Source organism: Drosophila miranda, chromosome 4 (genome assembly GCF_003369915.1).
Source record: "Drosophila miranda strain MSH22 chromosome 4, D.miranda_PacBio2.1, whole genome shotgun sequence".
Lineage (NCBI taxonomy): Eukaryota > Metazoa > Arthropoda > Insecta > Diptera > Drosophilidae > Drosophila > Drosophila miranda.
In genome coordinates this window covers 18706339-18733687 of record NC_046677.1, presented here as the reverse complement: position 1 = coordinate 18733687, position 27349 = coordinate 18706339, and the positions used below count along the sequence as shown (strand labels likewise).

Here is a 27349-nt window from a genome sequence, read left to right as displayed (position 1 = left end):
GTGCTCGTGAGTGAGTGCCTTCGCGGCTTTCTTCAGGACACAGTACGGAAAGCTCTGGACTCGGTTGCCGAGTGAAACAAACATGTTTCGGCCGCGGAAAAGGAAACAACAGAAATTTTCTTCTGAACTCAGAAAAGTCCTTTGATAAATCCCACAACTCGCGGCGCACGTGTTCGGGGAATCGTTGATTGTGAAATTTACATTATCAAGATTTTTCGTAGTTGTGTCGTCGTTGTGCGCTTTGGTGTTGTGCGAATTTTTGCTTCAAATGCAAAGAAAATGTCAAAAGCCAAAATACGTATTTAATGAATTTTTGATTGGTGCTGTCGTCTAACCGGAAAGTGCGGGCAGAATTGATTCAATGTCTGAGTGCTGTGTTTGAAAAAAGTTACCAATTGAAAGCTTCGATCGGTCAGTGTTAAATAACGCCGTATAGCACTATTAGCGTTGCAGAAAACAAATCCAAAATATGGTCATATGATTAAAAGTATTATAATATCAGTATCAACAGTATACAAATCTCCTTCCAAGAAGTAAAAGTCAATGTGAGTAGTAGATTAATACGGTAATTTAGGGATCTTATTACAGATCTTAATGAGTCTTCTAAAATAGAGGTAGTTTTCGCTTGAGGACGTGAACCGGATACCTCAAATAAACCGCCTTTTGCAATACAGCGTGTTCCCAGATAACCTTTATATCTATGCAGATAAAAGAAAAAAAGAGTTTACCAAAAAATATGGCAAAATTAAACTTATCTGAAGCGTATGCTTTGTTTTGTCCCACATTTATCATCCTTTTAACCATAATATGCCACAGGCAAAAGTGGCAGGGATCTATACCCTCATTACATATATTTGGAGCCTATCAAAGAAACTAGGTTTATTGTCAGCGTATTTTTTTGGTACTATACAAGTTAAACAGTAGTTCGCTGCCTCCATGGCCGTTGTCCAGGTGATTAATGGTTACGCGGGAGATGTTTAATTAACTTGTAGTTATGGGGAGAAAATAAGCCAGAAGTCAGACACGAGAAGTGTTTTCCCGGTTTGATTCGTTAAGATTAGGTTCTTCAGCCATTGAGTGTTTTGTTTATTGTATACATACAACAATAGTAACCTAGCAGCAGGAAAAGCGGAAAATGTACAAGGTAATTATTGGATAACTATATAGTATTCGGTAGTTCGGCGGAGTGCATTTGGCTAAGACTCTGTTTGCCGGGAAAATGGACACTGACATGTGCGGGACGATGTGCCTTTTTTATAAATACTTAGATAGATAACCGCAGGCCGACAGCATGAAAGCACGTACAACAATGTGCTGATCTAGTTCCATCTTACTTTTGCAGTCGCTACTTTTCGTCATCATTGAGAACCATGTGAATTATCACTCAAGCCTACACATAAATCCGGATAAATGCCTCCAATCAGCGGACCGCACGTGGGGTGAACAAATCAGAACAGAATCAATCTGAGTATAACTAGCAAGCGCGTGGATCATGGCCCTGCCCGGGAAATGTAAAGGCTGCGCCTTAATGCTAGTCATCACAATTATGACAAGTACCAGTGTAACAAGAACATGGTCATTGGAGGCCCAGCACTTGCCTCAAGCAATCAGGAATCGGCAGGGCATTAAGTCATCACGTAAGTAGCTGCATCCGTAAATATTGATGCCCATTTCCCTATGTACAACCATATGCCAGTAGTTATACATATTTGATTCTCATTTGTAACTGGGAATAATGTTTGTATAAGCTCTAAGCCAGCAGCAACTGTAATTGGGCTACGGCCGCATCTACCCATACAGTATGTTGTTGATCCTCAGAGAGTGCCGTTGGAGTTGCTATCAACACTTGTTTAACTTGGTATTTAAACGAATCACTTTAAGTATAACACGCACTGTAAACTAACGAAAGACGTTTCACATGAGTAAATCCCCAGTATCTGGGTATTTTCTCAACTATCTTATGGAATATGTAATACCCACCAACTTTAGTTCAAAGCTGCAAGGGCAAAACTGCTCAAAAACATTTTTGCAGTGAAAAATTCGTTGCTCAACATGCAAAACCTCAATGTCGACAAAAAGTTTAGACGAATAACATTCTGCACACTTTCACAAATTCAACCGCATTCATAATGTACTCTCAGAAGCGCCCCACAACTAAATATTAGGAACTTTAACTGATGTCTAATGCACTAAATGCCTAAATCAATTATGGCCAGCAGGCGGAAAGCGAATGGTACATGCAAGGGAGAGAAAAAAGAAGTCAGCAACCCAAGAACAAAATCTACTTAGCACATGTAGACTTTAATTAAATCGTGGAAGAGCAGGAACAAGGCAGCTGGGGAGCTGGGGAGACGCGCAACGACAAGCGGCAAGCTAGCGCGTCCTCCATGTTAATCAACATACATATTGTTACATATTGCAACTAGGAGGCCGCCAAGCAGAAGGAAGGCCCTGTTATGTTATCTTTCCTTATTTTTTGTGCCCCTCCCCTTGGGGAGTTGCGGCTTTAACACTTGGGGAATGAGCGCGTCCCGAGTTGAATGATTACTCGTATGTCTATTATTGCATGGCTTGGATGAGGTTTACCCGCGGTATGCGTGGAGCACATGGGCATCTATAGCTTATATATATATATAGAGATTGGCAAGATATACCGGTAGATATATTGGACTTCCAATTTCCATTTATTTGATAAGTATGACAAACTGATTTTAAGCTCCAAGTTTTACAATAAGGATGTTTTTGAGTTATTATGAGCTTGAGTGGCTGAACTGAGAACTGAGTGATCTCTCCCTCTTTCTTACGGCTCTCTCAGAGCTGATTACTGCTCTATACAGACGACGCGACGAAACCACGACCGCTTCGTGTCTCTCTTTCCTTCGTTTCCTACATAAATGTCGGCGGGCCAGAGCTTTCTCTCTTCTTCTGCATATGTCGTGCTCGTAAGCTGCTAAGTTCTTCTAGGAGCAGATTGTATAGCTTGCAAGAATGGCCTGGGACAAACAAGCACGTGCTTGAGACGACATGCATACTTTTAGAAATCGATACTCTAGCTCTGACACGTCTACTTTGCACTTGTGACATTGGTCAAAGGCTTGTAACACACAGAAATACGCATACTCCATGCCAATTTTCCATGCATCTTCATCGGGATGACAAGCTAATGCAAAGTCAAGCGCATTCTAAAAAAAAATGCGAAACCTTTTGTGTTTTTTGTGCTGAAGTCAAGCTCGTATTGAAGAAAGTCCACGAGAATGCAAGCAGTGCGCCCGTGAACGTCCCTCATCGATTTAAATAATAAGATAAATACGCAAAACCATTAAAATCAATCCTTTGAGGGAGAAGTCCGGGTTGCTCTCGTTTTGGCCAGAATCTAGATCGTAAAATAATTTTATGACCTCACAGCCTGGCCGCACAATTAAACTTGTCAAGTGAAAGCTGCGTGAAATTTTTATATCATGAATTATTTTCATTACGGGACAATTAAGAAAGTTTCGGTGATGTATTTTATTACAGGATAGCAGAGTAGCAGTAAAAGCATCACCTAAAGTTACTTAAAAGCCTTCTGGAGTTAAAAGTAATCTCCACAATGGTTAATTGGTAGCCACATTTTACAATGGCTTTGTTTATGTTTTATGACAAATTATAGAGCATTGAGTACCAATTGCCAAAACGATGGAAATTAATTATTTGTCTTTCAGCTCTATTCCTACCCGTGGCTGTAGAAAAATAAAAATAATTGAATCATCATATCATAAAACAAGAGAGAGAAGAGGCACTGCCCTTTGCTTTCACTTTAATTACCAAAACTTATATTTAACATTACAAAAGAAGTAGAAACTTTGCATAGCACGTACTCAATCTACATACTCGTATGTGTATCGTAGGATCTATAGGCATTGTCGATGAGAAGTACGGTTGTTTCATACGGTTTACTTTTGCTAGGACAAACTTGTCCTACAGAAACACGAGTAGACATAGGATTCTGTGCAGACGACCAATGGTCATTAAAGCGGCCGCAGCAGCTTGGAAGGGAATGGGAATCAACACAGACTCATAAAAATCATGGGTGCTGGTCGCTTGCGTTGAATCGCCTATTGTCCTGCCTTATATGTACATTTCATTCTCCTTTGTTTTTTGCGCCCCAAAGTGTACTTTGAATTGTTTTACATATTTAAAAAACATGTGTCGTGTCGTATGTGCGAAATATTTATTGTGTCGATTTTTCACAGAAAGAGCAATTCATATGACCATATTGCATAGAACACACCAGGGACTTGGAGATAGAGTGGAGATTCAGCTTATATTGGCGTATATTTTTGTTTTCTACGTGCATTCTTTCGATATTTCGTTATTCGGAGAATAAAAATGTGTAATATAATACAACATCTCAGGGTATACAAATAAGAAAGCCCCGGAACGGAAAGGGCAGCAAAAGAGAAGAAGGAAGTATAAAATAAATAAAAACTAGCAGTGTATTGCGAGTATTTACTGTACCAGAGCTCTCTGAACCAACTGTAACCATCTCTTGTTCTCCCGATGGTGGCCCGCTGATAGGCTAGGCTGAGGGGGACGACGAGTGGGACGAGGCGGGAAGCAACAGCCCCAACCATTTCGCCAAATTACAAACAAAGCTTATTTGCGGTTATCTCGCAAAAGCATCTCTGCGACACATTCGGAGTTGGGGATGGGCGGGCGAGTTTCTCTCCTCGTAATTGAGTTGATAAAGGTTCGGTGTGGCGCTCGCATTGTTTGCGTAATTTGTGTAATGCATGCAAAGTTAATTACCTCGGGGAACTTCGTAATTAGAAATGTGATGGAGCGCGCCTCGCAGTGCCGTTGACATCCGCTTCAAAGTGAGTACTCCTCGTACCTTCCGCCCGCTAGTACAAATCAGCACCGTACCATATTGTCCTTGATAACTTTTCAGACATTTTTCAATTGCGCTAATTGTCCAGAAAGTTTATCAAGCATTCGATATTCCGAAAGTATTATTATTACTTATTTTTGTGGTCTGTATATGTTCTGTGCAATTTTAAAATAATTTGGCTATACAACATCCAAACTTTCTAGACTACAAGAACTGGGAATTGCAGAAAGTGATTCGCTCTTTATTGTTCCGAGTGATTAAAGTCAGTGTGAGGGCAAAATATAACTGCACAGACCCTTAACTTTACAGCGTACGGTGGGAATCTTATCATATATGTATATAAGTTCCATTGCAATGTACATGGCTTCGGATCTGCAGGGGTACTTCATCCTTCGGCTTTCAAACTATAAGCAAGCCATTTCTTGCTCCTATGCTCGCGTTGCATTGCTCATTTTCAAATTACCGTTCCACGAAAGTATGCCGCAGGATTACAATTAAGAAACTTTCAATTGTTCGCTTAACTTATATTGAAATTGCATTGTGTTCTTAGATTCCTGCGGCCCTTTCCCGCCATTCGTCTCATTTTCGATTCGCTGGATTCGCCTCTGCCCAGGAAACATTTTCTCACGACTCCTCTTGATTGCCATTGATTGTTTTTTCCGTTATTTGCGGGCCGTTCCATAGGTTCATGTAAGTGGGGAAAAACCCTTGATCCATTGGTAAGGACTCAAACAACCCCAGCCAGGTATATTTCCCCGATTCTTTGCAAGGATGATTTTTCAATAGTTTTATTAATCAAAACTTAGCTAAGTATAAATAAATAAACAAGTGGAAAACATTGGTATCTATCTTAAACCTAACAACAACAAGATCTATCTATAGTCAAAGTCCTTGTTGTCGATAGCCAGGTCGGGGGATACGATGGATCTTGCAAGGGGTGCGCTTCTGTCCCGCTGGGATAGGACTCGGTCTGTCTCGGTAATGCATGGATAGGACTCTTTCTGAGCCAACAATTCTGCCGTCCATCACGGGTGGGATCACCAGAGCGGCGCAGGACACTTAAAAAGGTAATAACCAATTTGTAATCTCTATTGGGAGCTGGGATCATCGGTTTTCAATTAACTTTCAACGGGGTTCCCAGGGTTTCGAGCCATGAGCCAGAGTCGAATACCCTGGAATCTATATATGTATGAAGTCCAGAAAGTTCGTTTGCGACAAGCTCGGTGTATGGTTAGTGGTACATTGAAAGACTCCTTTCCGTAATATTTAAGCTGGAAATAAATATTTTCGATTCTAAAATTCTAGATATATAATTTGTATGTTAGCCATCTGCTCTATTAGTTCAATGAAGCGAGTTCAGGGGCATAGCTTCAGCCGACGGCAATTTTCATAAACACTGCATTAGGTCTTCCATTACCCAATTAAATAATTGAAAATAATTTGCGCCGACTCAGGATCTCTCGCCAGCACTGGCTAATGAAAACGTATTGCTTGAAAAGAGGGGGATTCAACAATAACTTCATTAGGTTCAGTGGAGCGACAAGCTGGGGCTGCGTGCCCCAGTATCACATTAGATACTAGGACGCTGAATTATATTCAAAATAAAACAAGTCAGGAAGTCAAGGAATGTTGGCTTTAAAGGACGCAGCAAAATAATAAGGTGGATGAGAGAGTGCCGTATGAGTACATACATTTGTATGTATCTATACAGAGAAGCATGAAAAGTATTTATTGGCCAGGAATTGATGTCAAAGTCGGGACATGGCAGAAATAATACACGAAAAAAAACACAGTCTATTAAGTTCCATCAAGCGTGTTGCAGGCGTAAACATTTCAAGGACTTCGCGGCAAAAGAAAAAAACCATCATGATTTATTTATTTAGGAATGCCTTTCAGGGGAACTCTTGACTTGTTCTTTGGGTTCCATTCGAGACCTTCCATACACTTTCTGAGCATTTTATTGGCTACGTGCAAGTGTGCAAACAAATTTACATGACACTGAACTGAAAGGTGCTTACCTGCTCCACAACGCTCCAAGCTCCCCACCACCAAGCACCGCGGCCCAAGCGAAGTTATCGAAAGATTGATGAAAGTTTGTGGTCGAGGAGTTTTGGCTTTCTCGTTGTCTAACGATCAAGTGAGCAGCCGTAAAAATTCCCTGTCAAGATAAATGACTTCAGTTTCTTTGTGTCTGTGTGTGTGCGTGTGTGTATCTGTGTATACATATGTATATCAAGGAAAATTATTGCGGTCGATGTTTGGAAAAGGGAATGGGCCGAATGCTTATAATGAATAATGAAGGACGTTCAGCCCTTTTTTTGCACTTTTATCGCAAAGCAGACAATAAGCTGATTCTGCTATTGAGTGATTTTGTTTTTGGTCGCACAAGGAACCCTGCTCTGGGCATTTAAGGTCAAGACTCCCTTTTTCTAAGAAAAGCCGTTGTGGAAAAAGCGATGAGATGCCTTCAAACTTTTATTTTGGACCTACTATTACTAGTATTCGTAGCTCTCTATGGCGTTTCTTTGACTAGAGGGACGTTAAAGTGGTTTCGGATGAATATTTCCAGCCTCTTTATGCGGCTCTTGTAGTCGACCAGATGTTTTCAACACACGGACGGTATAGCGTGTAAAGTATAAATATTCCTGATTGGGATGACAAGGCCCAACACAGCCAGCCAGCTAGGGGTGGACTTCTGAGTGTTAACAGCAATCAAAATATACTGTTTAGGGGTTTAATATACTTGAAATTTGCATAGCTGTCGTCACGCTTGGCAATTTTATTTGAAAGACACTATTAGCGAAGGTCAACAGGTGCTTTGTGTCTCCTGCCAAAGACCCGTGAGATTTTGGCCTAAGATTTTTAATTAAGGAGCACCCTTAATCCAACATCGGCGGCATACGCAATTAATTAAACTACAGCCCACTCCACAAAACTTGGTATTTGACATTTTAAGTAGACCTTGTCACGAAAGCCACAAATAAAAGGGAGAGATGGCAAGAACAGAGCTTTTTTTTTTGCTTGGTTGCTCATTCGAGGGACTATTGCTGTAGCCCCAACAATTACGTATGATCAACCGCAGTTGGCCAGTTCTCGTATTTTCACTAGGCACTACCCCTGTCGCCCTCGGGTGCATGTTGAAACGGAGCCATGCAAAGGCTGCAGTCGGGACTATGGGTATTAGCATCTGGCAAAAGGTACGCAAACCCACACTCTCACTACCTCTCCGTGTTCCTGTTTGTGTTCGTGATCCAGGCGGGCCTTGTGGTCGCACAATTGTGACATTTGAAAAACAAACCCACACCCAAAGCAAGTGTGTGCACTGCAAAGACGAACTGGGAATACCCTGTAGAAACAATCCCTGCACTGAATACTTAAACGTATTCAATATTTAGCCATTACTTACTCGTACTTTAGTACGACTTTCTGAAGGTGACAAGAGCAGTACTCTCTTCCTTGCGACCGGCCCCGATACACTTTTTACCCGGTACTCGTATTCCTTACTTGTTCATTTTACAAGTACAATGAGTCTGTGTGTATGTGGTCTGCAATAGTGTTCGGGCTTCTGTTGACGTGTTTAATTGCTGGCGCGTGTTCTCTATTAGTTTGCTGCGAGTGTTTGGCTTGGGCAAGGCAATAAAATAATGAGTGGGGAGGTGTGCTACAAAGTTTTGATTTTTGGGCTAAAGGCATGTTTCGCTAAGAGTTCTGAGCGCTGACCAAAAGTTGGGTCAAAGAGTGTTTTATGCTACTTTTGACAGTTTTATGTCTTCAAATATTTTACATCCAGGCTCGAAGCATTGGACAACAGCAGGCCAGCCCAAAGCAGTAGCTGCTAATCGACGTTTTGGTGTTTTAAACACCGTAAGAGTGAAGGCATCTGGCTCGGAAGGCAGCTTCTTTTCAGCTTTAAAGCTGCCGCTTGGATCTGTGTGGCAAGTCGTTTACTGAACAGGTCTCTGGCCTATGGTCATAGCCAAAGGAATACATGAAACTATTATAAGGACTTGTAAGCCCTTTGAATTTGGTTAACCAAACATAATTTTCGAAGTACGTATGCTTAGGAATTCATCCGAATATAGTTTATCCATCGATACTCGCAGAGAAGGACGCAGGTTAAGCGACTCTTTTGTATCCAGCAGGGCTTTAAACACTTTAAATGTTTCCCCTACACCTTGTCGTAAATAAATTACCCAAATTGTGGACGGGAGCCGTCAAGCGCAATGGGCGCTTGAAATGCGGGCCATGGCTAATGGAGTGGTAACAGCCAAACAGAAACCCGCCGGCTGGTGACAGCTGACGGAGTGGGGAGGGGCGGGCAGGGCCGAGTTAGAAGTGGCATCTCAATAAATTTTCGAGCGCAACATTGTGACGTTATTAATTCGTTGGGGCTTCGGGGTCCTTGCACGTACGCCCAAACCGCCAACCGGTAGAAGGTGAATTTTGCTTAATTACACGGCTTATCCCCAGTGCGGTATTAAGAAGTAGGAAGGAGTTCTCCGCGAAATTTTCCTTCGAACACCATTGATCTACGTGTGTGTCTTCCAATTTATTTGCTTAGGGCTGGATGGTGCCAGCGGTGGGAAGGTGTGTATGAGTTTAATTAAATGAAGCCGCAGTTCTCCTCCCAGAAGTTAAGTTTAAATGGGCTGGTATTCCGACAAGTTTAACTAAACGCTAATGAAGTTAGACAGAACGGAATGAGTGTGTACGAATGCCCTTCGCCCTACCCCTCGAAAGGAGCGAATTCTCTGCCAATTTCCTAGACATCTTGCGACAGGTTATCTTGGCTGACTGTCAGCTCAATTTACTTCAAACGAAAAAATGAAATTCACTTTCCCCAAATGAGGTATAAGCATCCAAATAAGCAACAGCTCCCTTATCCACATGAGCTTGTATACCACACGAAATATGTGAAAGGGAAAACTTAGAACAAGTACATGATTTGACTGCGGTACGACCAAGCAGAATATTATATATTACTATATATAATTATAATAATAAATATATTCAAGAGAGGGGCGATTCGGTTACGATACTGATGAAGAATATTTACTTTATGGCACCGGAAACGCCTCTCTCTGCTTGTCGATAAAGTCATGTTACGTGCTCTCTTAATTCTCTCAGGGTATCTACAAATGGACATGTTCAACAGGCATTGATGAGCCTGCCTATTGAATTCCGCCAATGATCTTTCCGAGCTGGCAAGTTGGGGCTGTCAACGCAATAATCGGAGCAGTCAGGCCCAGCCCCATTCCCCCCATTGTCAAATTGTGGGTCTCGTAAGGCATTAGGGCCTTGTAAATACTTTCGGGCATGTGTGTGTTTGATTGTGATGTGCTGTGTCTTATTACATGGCTTAAATTAATATCTAGTCAAGGTAATGTATCGTACAAAAGGCCGCCCGCATACAAAATCATCCAGGAGTCGTTTCTCTGGCCTTTGAGCTTGCCCTATTTGTTGTGGGTGGTGGTGGCCAGCCCCTTCTTAAAACCAACAAAAGGAGACGTATTAGTTTTGAGAATTTTGTTTTATTTGAATTGGTCCAAACATTGGGTCCAAGGCTAGGCCAAGGCAAGCCTACGGCTCATTCTTCAACCATTGATCATAGTCAATGCCTTTGATTTCACAAACGATCTTGAAGATCAGTTCCTCCTTCTGAACATAATAGTCGGCTGCGTCGAATTGCGATTCCAGAAAGTCTGCTTCGGCCTTGTAGAGCAGAAGTTTCTGCCGGAGACGCTGGGAACTCTCGTCATCCAAGGTGAGCGAGGCCAGGCATTCCGATAGATAGGACTGAAATGATAGTTGGGCCTTCACCTTCTGTTTCTGTTTCTGTTTGGGTCAATGCCAATACTCACCGCCGGTCTACAGTGCTCCAGTATGTTCTCATCGTGGTCAAACTCCACCGCGTAGTTGATGCTGTTCATGTCGTTGGTTCCAGATTAGCGAATGAATCCGTTCGAGGACTGAGGCACACTGCTCATCAACGTCGGCTGGCCCTCGATTTGTTTATACTCGTATTATTCATGGTGTGCGGTGATTTGGTCCGGCAGCCTGATTTCTTTCCCCTCTTCCGAAATGTCCAGCTGTCCGCTGGGCCTGTGGCTTGTTTGTTGTCGTTTCTATGATTCTTCATCGAAGTCTCATACGCCCTTCCAGTCCCTCTTTCCCGTTCTCTACACACGTTTTTGACGAGTAAACAGAATTCAAAAGCTTGCTCAGCTGACAAGTGAATTGCCAGCCAAGTCTCAAGCTTCAAGTGCCAGTTTTGCGGATAAACAAAACACACAAATTCTTTCTGCTCGAATATCGAATGCATCGTTTCTATGGCGGCTCTCGACACTGTCATCCGATAGTGCTATATTTCGTCTCAGTGAGGTAGAAAAATCAACTGATAAACACTCTGTAAAGCTTAAACGAATTCGTTCCCACATGCCACAGCTACGAGTGTTCCCGTCACACAAAGGTAATTGATCTTGAAGTTTTTGACTACATTACGAGTACTGCCCCTGCAGTACTGGCCACTAGTTCGGAGGTGGTGAAATGACTACTAACTAACGGACCACCAGTACATCCCACCCATCAAACCCTCACGAATTCTTATCATCAAATCCATTTTTACCTACAATATCCGACGACATGGGGACACCACCTCCTTTACCGCGAACTCGTGATATCTAATGGGTAGTGAAATGGGTACCCACCTGGTAGGTAGTGAAATGATTACTCTGATCTGGTAGGTAGTGAAGTGGATAGGTTAATAAAACAAGGAACAAAATTTTAAATATTCTTATAATTCACAATTTCATTATTTATTGTATTTTAATTTTTGTATTTTAATTTTTGTAATTTCCTTCAATTTAATTGTTAGTATATACAACCCGTGAAATAAAAAAAGCGAACAGCGAAGTGGAAAATTTAGAGGAACTGGAAATCGGAGTGATTGGAAATGGAGAATATGGAGTGTTTCACGGTAGGCTTATTTGTTTGTTTTGTGTTGTTTGTTTTAATTTTGCTTCCTATTATATAGGCATATAAGCATTTTATATATTTATAAATGCTAGAACTATAGTTCAAGGGTCGGATTGCATATATTCACATTTTTCTTAAGACAGCAACGCGGGAATAAAACAATTAAAGAATCAGACTTCTTTGCATCGTGTTGCATATACTCGTACAGTGGTATATTATAAATATTTCATCTTGGATGCGGCCATTGTACTCTTTGAGAAGATAAAGCCTGGTATGTGGAATCAGTGAATGCAAAAGCAGCGGGAAATCTTATACCAAAAAGGCATCAAAGGGCAGATATCTTCGGGCTTGTTTGTGCCACCAAAGAGCCACCCACGGGGCAACATTTCGGGCTCTTCCTTTGGCCCTCTCAAGGTGGCGGTTGAAGTACCCGCTGAGCACTTTGGGGCATACGCCGAATATGCAATACAATAAAATGTAAGGGTCGGATATTAAAAAACAAACTGCCTAGAGGCCAATCGATCCCAAATGGTTTCAGGCATTAAAGTAGACGTGCAGGTTGCATGCAAAAGTCTAACACAACCCCTTCGATTCCTCGTTAACTTTGCCTTAATCTTACTAGTAAAGCCAATAGGATAAACATTTCCTGCGTAATATAGTCACAAGTACAAGTCCTTCTGACAAAATTGAGCTAATTAAGCAATCTTTGTTGGCGTTCGACCACATACCGAAACCAGGTTGACGACAGCGAAGCAGCATGCCGACACCAGCAGACGGTGTCGCTGTCGAGGATGATGTAAAAATGTCATAAATGTAGACTCATCAAGACCCCAGAAGAGGAGAAGAGCTCTTGAAAGCATACAAGCCTTTATTCATCGTCAAGGAAACCCTCCTAGAAACATTCAGCCAAGGAAAATGCATTAGTACTCGCAGGAGTCAAATTCCTACTTATTTTGCGGAGATATCACGACATATTGGCAGCTCATTACGGGCCTCTGCCTGTGTGGGAGTATCTGGTTGCCATGGCTGACTGTTTGAATTCTGCCAGCTTCCCGCCTAGACAAAAAATAGGCGGGAGCTCCTACCAAAGCTCAAATAACTCGAATATAAGACGAGTATTTTCTCACGCATTTAATCATTAGTTGTATTCATACTTCCTCGACGAATGGGTTTAACAAAACCATCACTACAAATATAATATATATGGATATAAGTTTGTAGGTCTGTTTCGGATACAGGGACTGAATGTACATATGTGTGTATGTACTTGCATAAATAATATTAGTGCCATGCAACAGTCATAGTTTTTGCGAGAGGCCTCGGCATCTGCAGAGTTGTAGGTTGTATCCAGTGACTTGTACCACTGGGGCTATCTGGCATCGCGGTTGTCCCACAGTACAGTTGGCATCGTGTTGTATGATAGAAGCGGACACACCATGCCATGAGGGGGCATTGGAATGTTCAACTTGCGCTATCAGTCTATTTTTATGATTATATTAAAAATATTTAATTTCGTAATAAGAATATTTTAAATTAAATATGACTGCCAAAGCTGTGCAGATTTGAAAAATATGATGGGTATTGCAGAATGGATTGTGTAAAGGTATAGGTAGAAGCCATGCGGCAGCATACTGGCGTCAATCGAGTCAAAGTTCCATCACGTACTTGAACGTGGCCCAACCCCAAGCTGTTGGCCCCAAACTTGTTGTTCGATTAAAAACTTTTTGGGGGTCAAATGATAATGATCAACAAATGCAGAACTTGAGACCGACAGCTGCCGAAATAAAGGAGGATATATGTGTTTTCGTAGTAATTGGCAGCGGTCAAATCGGAGTTCCAATAATCGAATCCAATAAATGCGCCAAAAGTAGGCAGCAGATTGAAGGAGTCAAATCTGTGATGATTGGTCTGGCACGTTTGCATGTCGGAAGTTTATGGTGGCGTGATATAATTAGCATAGCGGCGACAAGGATTTCGCAAAGCACGAAGGAAGGGGAAATGGCCTTTGGCCTGGCCAGGATTAGACGCAATTTGCTTAATGCTGAAACTTTTAATCACTCATACGCTCTGTGGCGCCAATGCGAGCGACAGAGATCTCAGGCGGCGGAGAAGCAAAACGAATTTTATATCAGAAAAAACAAGGGAGATTCCCTCCTTAGTGTGCCGCCCTCCTGCTCCAGCATACACAACCCAGGCAAACCGTAAAGAATGCGCTGGGAGAAATGAAATAAGTGTAAATACGAGTACTTGTTCGACAGAAACTCACTCGCAAATGTTAGGGATATGTTTGTGTGGCTTGTATGCCCGAAAGTAATTCCCGTTCTACTTCACAAAAATCTCGAACTTCTGCCTTGACTTTTGCAGACTTTGTGGGACGGGTTTGCATATCTGCACCGGTTCGCCTGCTAAGTAGTCGTCTAATTATAATGGCCTGGTTAGGGTATCTGCAGGTTCGAGGCACACAGCTGTGGCTGGCTGTGCTCTGCCGTTTTCCGTTTGTCTGGCTTCGCTGTTCTCCAGATTACAATGTAAGCTGCCGCGTTGGAGTGCGACTTCGGCTTCGACTTGTCTGTGTGACGACCTATTTGCTTAAACACACTCTAACTAGCACTCAGCCCGCTTTACGCCCCTTTGGCAGAGGGAAGCCGCCCTCAGAGGATGCTTGGAAGCGTCTTCTGCATTGGGCTCTCATAACACATTAGCGAGGGGGAAAGTGAAAGTGAAAGCCGCCATAATGACTGCTCCCAGTTGATTTTCATTTGCCGAGCGTGTCTGTCGCTAGGGTCCATATTTATATTAGTCGAGGGAAAGACACTGAATTGTAAAGGGTGGGGTCTAAAGCGGAGAGATTTAGAGTGGGAATGTGGAGCATCCTCGGCTCGAAATGGTATGGAAGGGTATATAAAATATAATTTTGACCTTCTCGAAATTGTCTATTGGATATTAAACTGTCCTCTTTCTTCATATCTATGCATGTCATATGCCATTTAGTGCCAATAATGTTAACAGTTCTGCGTCTACAGCCTTTACAAAAAAACATATTAGATCCCTTGCACAACGTGAGCCGTATCAAAGAGCACTCCAGCACCCCACATTAGTGGGCAAAGAAATATGCGACACTACTTATAGACCGAACTGTGCCACCCAGACTCGAGTTGATGATAATCACAGCCACCAACAATAGCGTGTATGTAAATTGAAAACCGTTGTCTATTTATGTCGTCTTCGAAGCACCACCAAAAGTGCATAAAAAACCAATGGCTGGAGCCATGTGCGCAATAAATGTCAGCTTCAAACGAGAGCGAAACTTCGCACGATTTTTTTGGCTTCCGTTTCCGCACTTCCGCTTTGTGTGTGTCAATTTGTAGAGCAGACTGCGTCACCCCCGGCTGCACCAGGCACCACAGCACCATAGCATTGAAATACGTCCAAATTGAAGAGCGGGCCCGGCTGAAAAGAAATAAAGCAAAGTCGAGCCGAGCTGATGACAATTTATTGTTCACACTTGTAACTGATGATGGTGCTTAGGGGAATATACTCGTACAAGAACAAGCCCAGGCACAGGCACAGGCACAAACGTGAGACACGAGGGCGAGTTTATGGAGAATATTTCATTGTCTGGCAGGGCCCAAAGTAGGCTCTACAAATTGCGAGCCATTATTCTACCCAAAGCCAATATATGATATGTTTTCTATAAAATATAGAGATGACAGCGTGACCGTGGAGCATTCGACAAAAAGCTTCCGATGCTCACGAGACAAGAAATCGTCTCCGTATGAGTACAGGGATTGTGTGCATTTAGGGGAGCGGAACGGGTTCTAGTATGAGCTCAATAGAGGGGTAAAAAAGTGGTTCATTTTGCTGAAATAAATGGTTCGGATTTCATCGTTCCCCTATTTATATTCTTCACATATCTAAATGTAAATTTATTTGAGACTCTGCTCTGTTTGGGCTGTGCAGGTGTGCAGGCAATTCAGCGTCGTGTGCTCCTGGCAGCCGATGATTTAAAGGCGTTGAAGGTTGCTATCAGCATAGAGCACGGAAACTTTTCCAGGCCAAATACTACGCACACCTTAAAAATTGATTCGCCATTTGGTCTAGGTTGGGAGTTTCCTGAAAAAGTTTACCTCTTTTGGGAAGTGTATGGGAGTAGTCTACCAGAACTGATGAAAAGCCACGAGTATGGTTCACTGAATATATTATAATTCACAACATACTCGTTTAATGGGAAATTCACTTTACGCTGCTCGGTGCGAATTTTATGAATTGTTGCTGTAGCTACCAGGCCCCGCCTAATTGCGATTTTAAAATTTATAGACTTTTCTGAGCCCGCGGTACGCCTCATTATTTATTCCGTTTTCGAATACTTTGTGGCTATGATTGTGGTCATGAATGCGGCATTCTGATGCTTTGCAAAGGTAAATTTAGAGCGGCGCAATATATGTTTAAGTAAACTTAGCGACAAATTTAAATTCAAGGTAGACCTATTCCCTCTTGGAATGCTTCATCCATTGCATAGATCTATCGGGATGCGACTATAACGTCTCAGAATGCGTACTCAAACTAATTTCTTAAACCCTCCTTTCGTTGGCTTTGGACATATTATACTATAGTTCCTGTGGCACATCCACAGACATATATTCATACCGTCGACATATCTGGGACTGAGAATTGTTTTCACATAGATCTGGCATTGAACTCATTTAGACAGAGTAATGGAAATGACAAGGCTTATGTAGAATTTATTTTAATTGTATTTTTTGTCGCTTCGCCGAGATACCCCCCTTCGGAATCTGTTTTTCTGGTCCCATCGGTATGCTAATTTTCTCTGAGTCGCAGTGAGTTTGCAGTTAATCGAAAAAGTTGTGATCTCCGAGTAAAAACTAATAGTCGTAAATATTTATGCACTCCAATGCTGTACAAATGTGTCCGAAGAGCTCTGTCGGGCTCAATCGGAATTGAATGTGCCAGCTCCAATCCCTGGACTTGGGAGGGAGGGCAGATTCTTATCAATTCTCCATTTCGGCTGGGGGCAGCAGCATCACAAATGTTTGCTTCGAACATTTTGAATGGAATTTAACGGAAACTTCCCTTGAAGGAAATTTGTGACAAGCTTGAGGGAGAGGTGGCATGGAGTCGGACTAGGGGACGGTGCTGAAAGTTGATCTAACATAAAATACAATTTGTTTGATTAAATAAAATGTTCGATAAATACTTTTTTACATTTTTAGTTTTTGGATCTTAAGAGTAGGAACGGTCTAACAACTAAATTCAAAAGCCATTCGACTTTGAATAGAGGGTCACCCTACCGCGTTCCCATGCTGTCTGGACTGTACTTCTGGCCACATCCTTCGTGTAAGCAAGACCTCTGCCAACAGCCCGGGGCTGTGATGCACTCTCTACTAAAGCACACTGCCGACACCCACTGAGCTCCAGTCGTGAATACTAGTACTCCAAGCAGTCCCTTCAATCTTTGGCCATCTCTGCAGAGTCTATTTAGCAAAGATTCCTGACCCGAGGCCGTTTGTTTTGGCCAGAGCTAGCTTCAATGAACCCAAGCCTTAGAAATGTTTTATACTCGCAGAAAGGAGCTGTTCCGCTGGCCACTGGCGCAAACTCTGATCTGTGTACGTGTATAAAGTGTGTGATACTTCGCTCAAAAAAATACCATACCTAAAGAAGGGAACAAATTATAGACAAGCCCGAGGGGCATGCAGTGCTGCCGCACAAGAATGTTGGGCAACAGTGCATACACAGACGCCTTTTGATATGCAAAATACAAATTGTACACAACGATTTTAATAAATATTCCCCAAACACCCACTTTGCGTCGAGTGGAGTCCTCCTCGACGATTGCGCTGGAACAAGCTGCTTATTGAATTTTTCAGAAGCCCTTTTCCTGTCTGCTTTTGCCAAACTACCTTAAGCCGCAGCTTGTGGCTTTAATGTTTTAAGCCAAGCCATTTGAATGAGCGTTTATTTTGTCTCCCTGCGGTAAGAGTATGGGTGTGGGAAACTTTATAATTTATTTGTAGCCGAAAACAATCTTAAAGCTTATTTTCAATTGTTTGCTTTTTACCGTTTTTAGCGATTTAAATATATAAATATTGGACGTTGTTTTTATCCTTCTAAAAGATTATTTAGACACACTATTTCAGCCATTTCTTTAATCTTGTTTAGAAGAGGATATGGAATTAACCGTTTATTGAATGCTGCAGCTGCAGCAGCACCCGAAAGCTCAGATCAAACACAAGGAAAGAGCGGCATGCGGAACATAAGAAGAGAGCGCAAGCTTTAGTGGGAGAGAGCTTCTTAGAGACAGATAAAAGCAAGCAAAAAATGATATGTCGAGAGCACAACCTCTCAGCTTAAACCGTACAGTGCGTTCATCTGATGCTCATGCTGCGCTTACTAGGTCGGACTAGACTTTCTTTTGCTATCAAGACGAGGGCTTCTATGACTATAGCCAATCTGCTCCAAGGCAAATACACAACCCCCGTAAGCCAGGATAAGCCTCCATTTCTGTTATATTATCCACTCGCTGTATGCGGCTGCAGTCAAAATAAAAATAACCAAACACGAAGTTGACGCCGCAAAAAACTCAGCGAACTGTGACGGAAGCCAAAGAACATTGGATGACAGTCATCAACCGCAGCAATAGGGCCACCAACCATACCAGGACATTAGGACAACCACACCGGGAAAAACACTGTCAAAGAGATAAAAAACCAAAGTAAACTGCGCTCGATCGTTAGATAAAAAAGAGGCATGCCAGTGCGAGTGCCTGTAACATCATTAGTTGCAGCTCATACACTCTCGGGTGCAGGCTATGCGCTCCGATACTCGCACACTCTCGCGCTCGCCGTTTTTTCCGAGAGGTGTCCAAATTAAATTTGCATCAGTTGCTCCGCGAGCATTCAAATGTTGCCCAAAACTGAATGTGCATCATCCGTGTGTGGGTTTGCGGCTTGAAACAGACCCCCAACAACAACAACAACAACAACAACTGATGGATAGCTTTCTGCAACAACTAGAAGTGCACCACTCGCATTGGGATTTAATGTCGAGTTTCGTTTTTGTGCGGAATTTCCAGTTTTCATATGACGGCAGGCTATTTCGGCGTCCATTGTTTTGGTAAACATTTTTCAAAGTGAACAGCTTGATATTGCCGCAAAAGGATACACTTCAATACATTAAAAAAGCTATTGTTTTGTATTCGTTTCGCTTAACGAATTGAGGAAATCTATTCAAAAGTTGTCTGAAACGAGTTGATAATATTTCATTTGAAGAAAACATACACATGTCCCAGTTCTAATTGTATTCGGTACACTGTACACGGTAAATCTCTGCACCTCCCTCTAACTCGCATTCCTCAACGTACGTATAAGGGTGGCCCGCTCGGGCGGGGGCTGTCACTTAAATAATTTAGATTTTTGTGTCTAACATGCACAAGTACCACCCAGTGGCCCAAAAAGACTCAAGTGCAGCCGGCACAGTGAGTGACCTAGTTACGGATTGGAGGGGCTGACATTCAGCAAGAGAGCTACGAGACAGAGCGTACCTCTCCACTTGGCCAGATCGGTAAGCAAGTCGCGCTCTTCGTCTGGCAACTGCACCGACTGCCATTGTGCGCTCATTAAAGTGTCAAATAAATTCAAATGCAAAAACATGATTTTTCGCTTTATGCCGTAAAGTGTGACTGCACGGCCCGTACGTGAGGTATGCATTGCACTTTGTCAAAGACGAGCACGGTCTAGATGGTCTGTCGGCACCCAGCGAGTGATTTATAACTTATGAGAGTTTGTGGGAGTTAACTTCTAACTTTGTTCTACTGAGCACGTTTCGGCGGAAAAAAGATGACAGACAATGCGGCTTCAACCAATAATATAGAGGGATAGTTCTTGGCACAATAGCCACGTATTGTTAAATATGGTTTAGTGATTTTAAAAATATTCTACGTACAAATCAAGTCCATTTTGTATGGGTTAAAACCCATTTTCGAAACCCTTTTGTGACTCAGAAGTCTTTAACAAAAAAATGCTATATAATCATCTTTGAGAAGTTTAAATTTCGAAATTAGACTCTTGATCGAATATTGATACTATTTTGTACTACTTTCTTTTCTTTTACCTATTTTCAGCCAAGTCCAGAAACACCAGCGTCAACGATTTGCTGCCAGTGATTTCTTCGCCCGAAGCGTCTATTGAAAGCGATTACGTCTACATTGCCTCTCTTGTCCGGAACAGTAAGCACTTTGCTCATTTCAACAATGCCGTGGACGAGGAGCAGGAGCCAGAAGAGCACCCAATAGACGAGACAACCTATCCGCCACCACTTTTTGACTTTGGTATGCCCAGGAATATAACGGCACGAACAGGTCACACGGCGGCCATCAATTGCCGAGTGGACCATCTGGGCGATAAGTCGGTAAGTGATTCCAGCGATTGCATTTGCCAAATTATCGAGAAATAGGTTTTCCGCTGCGGACTTTCCTTTCAATGCATTCTTAAGGAAAACATTTGGACCGCTAGTCAAGCGGGAAATCAAGTTCGCTTGCAGTGTGCACAACTTTCCGTATCGCTATTCTGTTCCGCTTTCCCAGCCATCTTTTGGATCTTTTTACCCTTGTTCTGGCGGTTTAATGACAAAGGTCCAGTCGCCACACACGATTCCTCTCATTCATATATTTTCCCTGCTTTGTTTTCATTGAGTTTTCTTTGTGTTTTCCTTTCCGCTTTGAGTTGCTCTTAGATATCAAGGGTATAATGTATTCGTGTTGAAGTACGTACAAAGTGGGGGATAGCGTTTGCAAAAAAAAAAAGATATTTTTGCTGCGGGATCTCAGAGTAAAATATATTATTCACAAATATTGTAAAGCAAAACAGAAAAAAATTTTACCAGTGTAGAAAAGCCGTTTTAGAGGCACCATTCCATTCCGTGTCCATTCACATCACCTTCTGCCATCACCATTATCCATCTCCACTGAAAGAAACATTCTCTGATTCTGATTCTGATTTACTATTGCGGACCTTTGGCCACCGTAATCCCTTTGCCACACCTTAAGAGGAGGTCTCAGGCGTTGCCTTCTTGTGCCACTTCGACACTTTTAGTCTCGCCCCTTTGTATGCTGTGTCGTGCGCCCTCCCCTTAATTTTTTGTGGATTTTGGGGCAGCGAAAAGTTTGGTAGCCTGGGGCAGTCTGCGAGATTACTTTTTGCCTGCCGTAGCGGCAGTTGCAGGAAGTTTTTTTTTTTTTGGAGGCTTTTGGAAACTTTAAGCTGCTGACATTTTGGGCACGCACTTGTCTACATTTCTCTTCCCTTCTCTGCCGTTGGCCTGGCTTCTGTCCTGGCTCGCACAATGCCTTGTCTGCCACGTGTGTGCTCGGCGCCTGCTGCCGCCTTTAAACAGTAATGGACTCTGTGCTGTACAGTGAAATCCGTTCCAAGTGGAGTCCACGATTGGGATGGGTTGTAAGTCGGAATCGAAAAGCAAACGAAATTACAAGATGCATTCCTCTGCGAATCCATTTTCCAATTAAAGTGTTGGAATCAACTTGAGCGAATACAAGGAAACGGGTCTTATACCTTTAGGTTCCCGTAATGAATCAACAGGAAAACAAACCAACAATATATGTAAATATTTGTGTAAGTTAAACTGATTTTCTCCGGATCTTTAGCTTGGGGCGTACCACAGCATTTGCGATGAGCTTTAGCCCACTCTCTTAGCAGAGTTGGCTGCTTAAACTATTTTGCCGTTTTGCTTATCACATTTTCGTACCTTTACTTTCGGCTTCAGTTTTCTCCGGAGTTCCAGAGCAGCCGGGCGGCAGGACTAAACCCAATTTAAAAAATTTACTTAAGTACTGGCTCTAACAGCATTTGGTGTCCCTTTTGTCATTTTCTTACAGGTATCCTGGATAAGGAAACGCGATTTACACATCCTGACTGCAGGCGTTTTGACCTACACCTCTGACGAGCGTTTCAAGGTGCGTATCCGTAAGCTAGTCTCCCCTTAAGCTCCCCTGCCTGTCTCCAGCCCCCATCCCCGCTGGTTCATTAAGTGCCCGCCAGCCCGACCTGGCATCGTTTGTAAGCCAAGTCAGCTTAATTGCGTATGCAATTCGGGCCAGGCTCTTGTATGCATTGATTAAATTCGCCCAAGGACGGTTCGTCCCCGGCCACGATTTATCGTGCATTCTCTGTACCCGTACCTGTCTCATTCAACTCCACTTTCTCTCCTTCTGTTCGGCCCTTTCTGGGCTGTGCAGGTTGTACGCACCGCCGACTCCAAGGACTGGACATTGCATGTGAAATACGCTCAGCCACGTGACAGCGGCATCTACGAGTGCCAAGTGAACACGGAGCCAAAGATTTCGATGGCATTCCGCCTGAATGTCATAGGTGAGTAAGCCAACCTTCCCAGCCTTTCCTTCGCTTTCCCTTACCCCCCACCGCCCTTTCGCCCTGTGTTCCTACGCATTGTTAGCAATTTCTTGGCAACGGCAACTTATGATACATAGTGCACGTACACACTGTATTTCTCTCCGGTGAAGGGCATTGTAAATTGGCCGTAAAGTTTGTCAGCTTGAGGTGGATGGATGCAACTGCGGGCAACGAGTGTGTGTGGCAATGAGTACGTACCAATAGTTCATAGTGGTTTATCCTTGTCTTCCATGAATTCCTTACACAGGAATTAGAGATTAGAAGACTGGGATAAGATTGAGTTACTCAATAGGAAGAATTCTAACTTATTTATTTATTCATACAATTGTAGAGCTCTACAGATTCAGAGAGAGTATGGCAACTGTCGGCACCTGCCCGCACACCATCGGCTTACGATGCGCCGTGTCTATTTTTCTACACGCTTTGCATGCAAACGCAATTTGAATTTAAATTCAATACTAAATTCATATGCCTGCTGTTGTAATGCACACCAAGGACCCAGGAGGTTGGGATCTCCCATTCCTTCCCCCCACATTGTCTTGCCCACTTTCTCGCACAGGTTTTCTACAATGGATTTCCTGCTGCGCCTGTTGAGGAAGTCCATGGCATTGTATGTGCTTGAATACGTCTGTCTCTGATATACGTAGTTTTAAATTAATTCTCATAGCCAACAAGGAGGTTGTGTGCTTGGACCCGGAGCAGTTTTCTACAATGACTGGGATATTCTCTCTGAGAAATTCTCAGTGGACGACTATGCGCACTCGGTAGCCTGTTTATTTAAATAAGTTATTTTCAAAGCCCAGCACGAGCTATTTTCTCAACAGTGCACGAGTGACGAATACCGGCTGATAAAAGACTTTCCCAGCAAATTACCTGCCTCCAGCAGCTGCCTGCCTCAATCTTATAACGAACTCAAGTCGAGTCAAAAGGTGTAAATCGCATCAAAAGCCAAAGTCATATTAACACTGCAGCCTCCGCAGATGCTCATTTCAGCATGCAAGTGCCTAAGGATGCAAAATATTCAAACATCCTTCTCGGGTGCGGCTGCATTGCGGATGTACATACATAGTACTCGTAATCCGGCCTCGTGCCCGGTCCTCGTCTGGCCTGGAGCTCATCGGCGGCAGGAATGGGACAAGGGACATGGGAAGTTCTGAAGGGCCGCCACCTGCTCTGTTAAGCTACGAAATATATGCTAATGATTCGGAGCGAAGGAAGTGCTCGCTAGCGATGAAATCGTGATCAAAATATTTATGACGTCGTCACGCGAATCACGTGGGCGCAAGACCACAAAATTGTTCACTGATTTACATCAGATTCAAGATATTTTTAGGAAGACATTCAGGGAATTTTTCTTTATTTGTATTTCTGTAAGCTGGTTTAAGAGATTTTGTTTCTGAGAAGCATGAACTCTGATTGATCGAGTGATCTAAGGATCCTTCCCCTCACTGATACCATTCTATGCTGAACTGATCTTTGGGAGTGTTAAATAATTCTGTACCGTTTACAGAGTAAGGATATAAAAAAAATCTTTGTATTTTTTAGGGAAATCTATGACCTCATCCGTCTTCACTTTTCTAGCCATTCCAACAATTTCAATCTCTCAAATCGATAGTATTTAAGACCTACCCAAACGACACCAACCCATTGCCAAGTTAATTAACTAACTGGATTGCTCTTCCCCTCGCTGATGCTACTCAATGCTGAACTGCTCTTCGGGAGTGTTGAAATCCGCTTATAGGCTTGAATGCCGACCGAGTCCTTGCGGCCAGTGCCACCCCGCACATCATTAACAACGTCAACATTTGACTTTGCTGACTGCCTGCTGTGTTCGCCGAAAACGGTGGACTGAACGCACTGAAAAACATTAAGGCAGTTTTCAGTGCCTAAAACGGTCTTGTACTAGGCAGCGTGCACATTTGTCCCTGTCTGCGGCAGCTGCGTCAGCGAACGGAAAGCTCTTCTCCTCTACTCTCCCGAGAACACAGTAGGGATTTTAGAAAACCCCACCAGATACACACACCCACGTTGTACCAACACAATAGCTGACTCACATTAACTGGCTAACAGCACTAAAAACGTGTGTAAAATGCGAGACCACCCTCGAGAACCAACAACTTCATTGACAAACAATGGGTCAATGTTATGCCAGTCCCATCAGTCGGGAATAAACGCGCCAGAACCCAAGGACACTTACATAAAACCAAACCTAAAATTCTGTGTCCGGGGTTACAAATTAGATTTTCATACCCAGTGCATCTGCGAAGACCAGTCTGCTCAATACTCGTATCCTAAAATGTGTCTTCAATTCTTCAGAAAAGATCTAAAAGCCTCAACAGGTTGCAGGATTATGATTTTCAGATCTTAAGGAATAAAAGGTATCCGAAAGGTCGGAAACATCTTTTTACCGTGCACCACTCACTTATTATTTTCTGTTATAGGGGCTTTTTGATATCACAATGCCATCAGAAAATGTCAATTTTTGAATAATTACAAAAATGTTCTGCTCTTTCCATATACCCATATAGTATGTAGATGAACAGATAGAGAGATGAATAAGATAGGGTGTTATAAATAAGATTTAAAAATCGATTTTACCTTGAAGCCATGACTAGAATCGCTCCACATCGCGTACCCCCTCTTCGGCCCCCGTTTGCTGCAATTTGAGCGGCACAACCTGCTCATTATCAGTCTGAAATCAGGGATACAGCTATTGTCCCTCCGAGGTATAAGGCCGGAGCACACATGCTCCCAGGAATGCCACGCACAAGTACGCTCTGTGGCGCTGCTTCTGCTGGAAAATTGTTGGGAGTCCCATTCCACCCTCCCAATCAATTGAAACCCATTGAATTATGCGTTAGCCAGACGAATGATTAGAAGCCAACCCCCCCCATGTGTGCGGGAGGAAGAGAGCACCTGAACATGCTGTTAATCAATTTGTTGCTTGTTCCATTCCGATCTATGCCAAACTGCAGTTACGCCGCCAGATGCCAAAGCGATTATTGCTGGTCCGACGGACTTGTACGTCAAAGTGGGCAGCGTCATAACGCTCACATGCCTGGTAAAACAGCCGACGACATCGGCACAGGATATTGGTCCCATCTACTGGTATCGCGGCCCATACATATTAACGCCGTTTGTTGCCCATCCGAATGATGCGGCCATTGATTTGCAGCGTATCTCCATGGAATCAACTCTGACAGAGAAGCTACAGAGCAGGTAAGTCGTATAAACATGCTAGTATACTAGCAAAATCACTTTCATCATTACCAACAAAATGGCACAGTTAGTACGGAGTTTCCTCTAATCTGAGGCATTTCGAGAACCAGGAGAATGGAACGTCACGTGAAGGGCAATGGGATGTAATGCTGAGTGGGCAGCAGGTGTGTTCGCTTCCACTTGGCACATCGCTTGGTATTTTTATATTTATATTTTTATATATCGATGAAGTTGAATCCAAATTAATGAATCGGAGACGCTGGGAGAGGGAAGCAATTAAGATGTACAGTGTTTTCAAGACTTGACCTTATTACAATGTATTACAGATTACGCATTGCCAATGCACAACTGCTTGATACGGGCAATTATACGTGCCTGCCGACCACAGCGGAGGCGGCCAGTGTGCTGGTCAATGTCATCAATGGTGAGTTGTACAAGTACCAATGTACTAGTACTAAAGCGGGTATCTGGTGTTACCGTCTTCTAAATGCCACTTTTTTCTCGCCTCTTCGTCGCCCACAGATGAAAGCCCCGCGGCGATGCAGAAGAGTAAAGGTTTCCGAGTGGCCAGCAGCAACCGGAGCACTCGAATGGCTCTCATCATGGCGTTGGTTGCCAGTTCAGTTGTGCGATGGCTACTCTCCTGCAGCTGCTCCAACGCCTCCTCGAATGTATCATCTCTGCATATCAACTACTGGCACCCGCAAGCAATCAGAGTCAGCCGAAAGGTGGAGCGGCAACAGCTACGGGTAGACGTAGACCTAAGGGAAGCTTTGTCTGAATCATGATAAGTAATTATGAGTGTGGATACTTGAATATATTGTACATAGGACTATTTAATAGCTAAGGATGAACATAAACATACGATCCAGAACATCAAATATAACGAAACCATTTCGTAATCTGTGTGTAATGTATATTCAATCAACCAGTAAATACTTTCATCAATACATTACATACAATCACTTTTATCGGTCATGATGGAAATTATGGGAAAAGAGAATATAGACATAGTAATATTTTTAGATTTTGTTGCTATGAAAACGACTGCTAATCATTTTATGGAGATCTTTGGGTATATTTTGCATCTGGCAAACAACAAACTTACAAAGCTAATACTATACGTTGGTCTTATTTGTACGCATAGCTTTAAATATAATGGAAAAATCAAGTTACTTGAAAGGTACAACTGAAAATAAAATATTCATTCATATTAAATAATGTATATAATTATGACAACGCATCGAAAAAACTTGCTCATTAATTTGAGAATGAAATTATTATTATTAGGATTATTATTAGTTCTGAAAATTACATTACCGAACCTCAAATTAATTGAAATTAACTGTCATTACTGTTAACAGGCTATCAAAGAAATAAAAAATGGATTACAACTGCGATATAAGCGAATAGCAAATACACATACTCATAGCTATACTCGTATGTACATATATTCAACGTAATGTACTTCGTAAGAAACAATAAAAAGAATTTTGTTAAATTTGATTGAGTAACGTTCATTATATTACATTAATTCCAGTATATTCTAAGTTTGACTCAACCCTGCTGCTACTTTCATGGTAATCAAAAAAAGTTGTACTTAATTAAGTCCCGCAACCGCCATGCCCGTTTTATTTTCGAAGTCCGACAGTCCTTTTGTTTGATCATTTCGTCGTTTAATCCGCAGTAATGTACGTGAGCGTAACTTAATTTACCTTAATTCAGACCTCGATAGCACAAGCGAAACATGGAAATTTAACCGAACCAGAGCAGGCAAAAGTATGTCGAATTAAGCGGATAAGCCGGCACACGAGTCATTATTTCGCATTTCCACGCATAC

The 27349-nt window shown here is 42.6% G+C and overlaps 2 protein-coding genes across 4 annotated transcripts; one reads left to right on the top strand and one right to left on the bottom strand.

Annotated features, from left to right (window-relative positions):
* The first annotated feature begins 82 nt into the window (after positions 1-82).
* On the top strand, positions 83-27015 carry LOC108164206 (zwei Ig domain protein zig-8). Of its 3 annotated transcripts, XM_017299836.2 has the most exons (8): positions 83-545; positions 1343-1637; positions 19986-20272; positions 21756-21833; positions 22116-22248; positions 25266-25509; positions 25836-25933; positions 26032-27015. In XM_017299836.2, exons 2-8 carry the CDS (start codon positions 1493-1495, stop codon positions 26295-26297), a joined length of 1251 nt encoding a protein of 416 aa, XP_017155325.1. In that variant the 5' UTR covers positions 83-545; positions 1343-1492; the 3' UTR covers positions 26298-27015. The 3 variants fall into 3 exon arrangements, with proteins under 3 accessions (XP_017155325.1, XP_017155327.1, XP_033249673.1); XM_017299838.2 differs by lacking the exons at positions 83-545; positions 1343-1637 and adding an exon at positions 11745-11846; XM_033393782.1 differs by lacking the exons at positions 83-545; positions 1343-1637 and adding an exon at positions 18653-18979.
* LOC108164208 lies at positions 10382-11037 on the bottom strand. The gene is made up of 2 exons (XM_017299839.2): positions 10732-11037; positions 10382-10666 (listed from the first exon to the last, which is right to left on the bottom strand). Exons 1-2 carry the CDS (start codon positions 10798-10800, stop codon positions 10451-10453), a joined length of 285 nt encoding a protein of 94 aa, XP_017155328.1. The 5' UTR covers positions 10801-11037; the 3' UTR covers positions 10382-10450.
* Positions 27016-27349: the final 334 nt, after the last annotated feature.